Source organism: Apaloderma vittatum, unplaced genomic scaffold (assembly GCF_000703405.1).
Source record: "Apaloderma vittatum isolate BGI_N311 unplaced genomic scaffold, ASM70340v1 scaffold39053, whole genome shotgun sequence".
NCBI classification, from domain to species: domain Eukaryota; kingdom Metazoa; phylum Chordata; class Aves; order Trogoniformes; family Trogonidae; genus Apaloderma; species Apaloderma vittatum.
Genome location: NW_009710537.1, coordinates 1 through 2,815, shown reverse-complemented (window position 1 = coordinate 2,815; position 2,815 = coordinate 1). Strand labels below are relative to the sequence as shown.

At 47.8% G+C, this 2,815-nt stretch overlaps 1 protein-coding gene across 1 annotated transcript; it reads right to left on the bottom strand.

Moving 5' to 3' along the window:
- Positions 1 to 1,779: 1,779 nt before the first annotated feature.
- On the bottom strand, positions 1,780 to 2,684 carry RPL35 (ribosomal protein L35; the record flags this gene model as incomplete). Its single annotated transcript, XM_009867317.1, has 2 exons — positions 1,780 to 1,929; positions 2,603 to 2,684. Coding segments are annotated over 2 exons (232 nt in total), but the record flags the coding sequence as incomplete, so codon positions are not given.
- Between the last annotated feature and the right edge of the window lie 131 nt (positions 2,685 to 2,815).

Here is a 2,815-nt window from a genome sequence, read left to right as displayed (position 1 = left end):
CCACACACAACGCTCCACCTCCCGGCACGCTTCAGCAGCCTGGACTCACGCGGGGCTGAGCTGTGCCAGGCCGGGTCCCCTTCCCTGCCAAACGCATCGTGCTCAGGTCTGCTCTAAGTGCCTAACAAAGCTACCACACAGCCAGCACTCGCATCATCATAAAGCTATCCCTCCCAATAGCTCAATATATGGGAAATTCACTTTACCACACATAATTAGATCTCTCTGGTTAAAACTTGAGTCTTAAAAATTCCTCAGATCTATGCTAAGTTCAGCAAGCAGAATTAAAATCTTTTTCCTAAACAGAATCTGGATCCAATCTAAGGACTCCCTGATGGGTAGGGAATTTTTCATGTTAGAATGTATTAGCTAACACAAACCATGCCTGCTGCATCGCCAACGCTCCAGCAGCACTGCGGAGCTCTTCCTGACATCACAACCAAAAAAGGCCTTTGGAGTTGCAGCTCCATCTCCGAGCTCCAAAGAACTCCCTGCAGGGGACAGAAAGTCAAACCATTTAACTAGTTCTGTGCTTCACAGGTGAAAGTGTGGAACCGTGAGGAAACAACCTCCTTGTTCAACTTTGCTCAGGTCTGGTTTCTTGATTCCACCTGTGTCTTCACATACACACTTGGTCTCAAACTATTCCCCACCCGTACATTTTCCTAACACAACTGGGAACAGGGCTTTCTCTCTCCCCACCCCGCAGCGTGTAAGCCAACACAGCCTGGGCAGACTATTCTCACTCAAAATACCTACCTGCACGCCCCTGGAAACACGTCCCCTTTACGCTCCTAACACCCAGGGTGAGCGCAGCGTCAGCCCGCGCATCTCAGAGCAGGCAGCACATCTCAGAGCAGGCAGCACACCTCAGAGCAGGCAGCACACCTCAGAGCAGGCAGCACATCTCAGAGCAGGCAGCACATCTCAGAGCAGGCAGCACATCTCAGAGCAGGCAGCACATCTCTTTCCAGCCCCGCTGCAGGCCCCTGCTGCAGCCGGGCACCCACGGGCCCAATGGCCTGTCCTGAGCACACCCCTGCTGACCTCGGGTGAAAACTTCACTCCCAGAGCGCCCTCTTACTTCCAGGACCTGACTGCCAAGATTAAGCCAGTTGTAAATGGGAACCAATCTGGAGGACGATGCCAGGACATGCCTGCCAGAACCTGCCTCTGTGACCTGCCCCAAAGGCATCTCCTGGGGCAGAAGCTGCAGCAGCCCCCGCCCAGGACCTGCCTGATGCCGTCTGCTGGCAAACCGTTACCCACAGTGTCTGCCCCAGGACTCTTCAGCGTGATGAGTTTCACGGAGATCTAAACCAAGCACCGATGGAATTCCTCGGTTCCGGTGAAGCGCGCTAAAACACCTCAAATGCCTTCATGTCCCTAACACCTCAACACTGGCACAAGACAGCAACTTTAAACATGACTCTTAAACTACGGCAGCGATGAATACTGACTCGCTGTAAAAACCTATGTGGAGTTTCTGTTTTACACCAATTCCACGTTAAACACTTTCTCTGTGTTAGGCTGGACCAACTTCACAGACCTGTACTCATCCACCTCAGAAAAATACTCCTAAACTGCAATTTATGTATTTTCCTTAGCAATGAAAGCTTAAATGAACTTTCTGTGAATTCTCTGATTAACCTTTATAAGGCCAAGAACTTCTTTATCGCACAGCTACCAAAAAAACCCACCAGTGACAGCGACCAAACAAAACTCTATTTAATGAGCCATACTCAGCGGACACCATTAAGAACTGAGCACGCTGCAGTTTCAGGCCTTGATGGCATATTTCCGGAGAGGGTACAAACGTTCTTTCCGCTGCTGTTTTTTGGTCTTCAGGTTTTCTTCGTGCTTATTCAACCTGCGTCGCATGGCACGAGTCTTCTTCGGCCGCAGGTCAAGAGGCTTGTACTTTTTTCCCTGTTTGCAAAAACAAAATGAGTTAGAGGGGCTGCAAGGAAGCTATTGGGCGCATGAGCTCAGGGCGAGCCGAGCTGCCCACCAGAACGACGCCAGCAGCCAGGCTCTGAACTTTTTTATTCGGACTACTAAGTCTAAAACCTTAGAAAGCTTCTCTGCACCAGGAAACAGGAGTTTCTTCTAACTCTTGTACCAGCTGTACTGGCTTTGAACCACGTTTAGGTAATGCTTAATCTCACAACTCCCAGTTAGCCAACACCTCTTGAAAAGTTCTTTTTTTCTTCCTATTCTATATAATTTAAACTCCCAAGAAATAAAACTCTAAAAATTATAGAAACTTATTGAGATAAATAATTCCTTGGCCGCCTGCAGCATGATCAAAATTTAGGAGCACTTCTGGAAACTCCATCTTCTAGAAAATTCACTACAACCCAGAGAAGTGATGCTGCCTCTCCTGGCAAATGCAGATTCACATCGCGCTTACAGATTTTGGGGCAGTCTTGCAATAACGCTTAAAAGGGAAATGTGATGGGAGAACTCTAAAGCTGAACATAAAAGAACACTTCCTCCTGGACTTTTAAGCTTTTAAGTAACAATTACTAAATTAATTCCTTCCTTCCAACTATGTATTTGAGAAGGGTAAAAGACCACTATGTCAGATGTTTGGACTTACTTTATAAAACTTCCTCAAGTTCTCCTTCTGGGTCTGATTGATGACAGTTAAGACTCGGGCAATGGATTTGCGCACCACGCGTCTGCAGGTGGAGGGAACAAAAAAAAAAAAGCAAAACCCAAGTCTCAGAACGTACTGAAAGACAAGCACCATGGATTTAAAATCCGCCGCACAGAAAACACATACACGCTACAACCCAGTAACAGCCCTCAG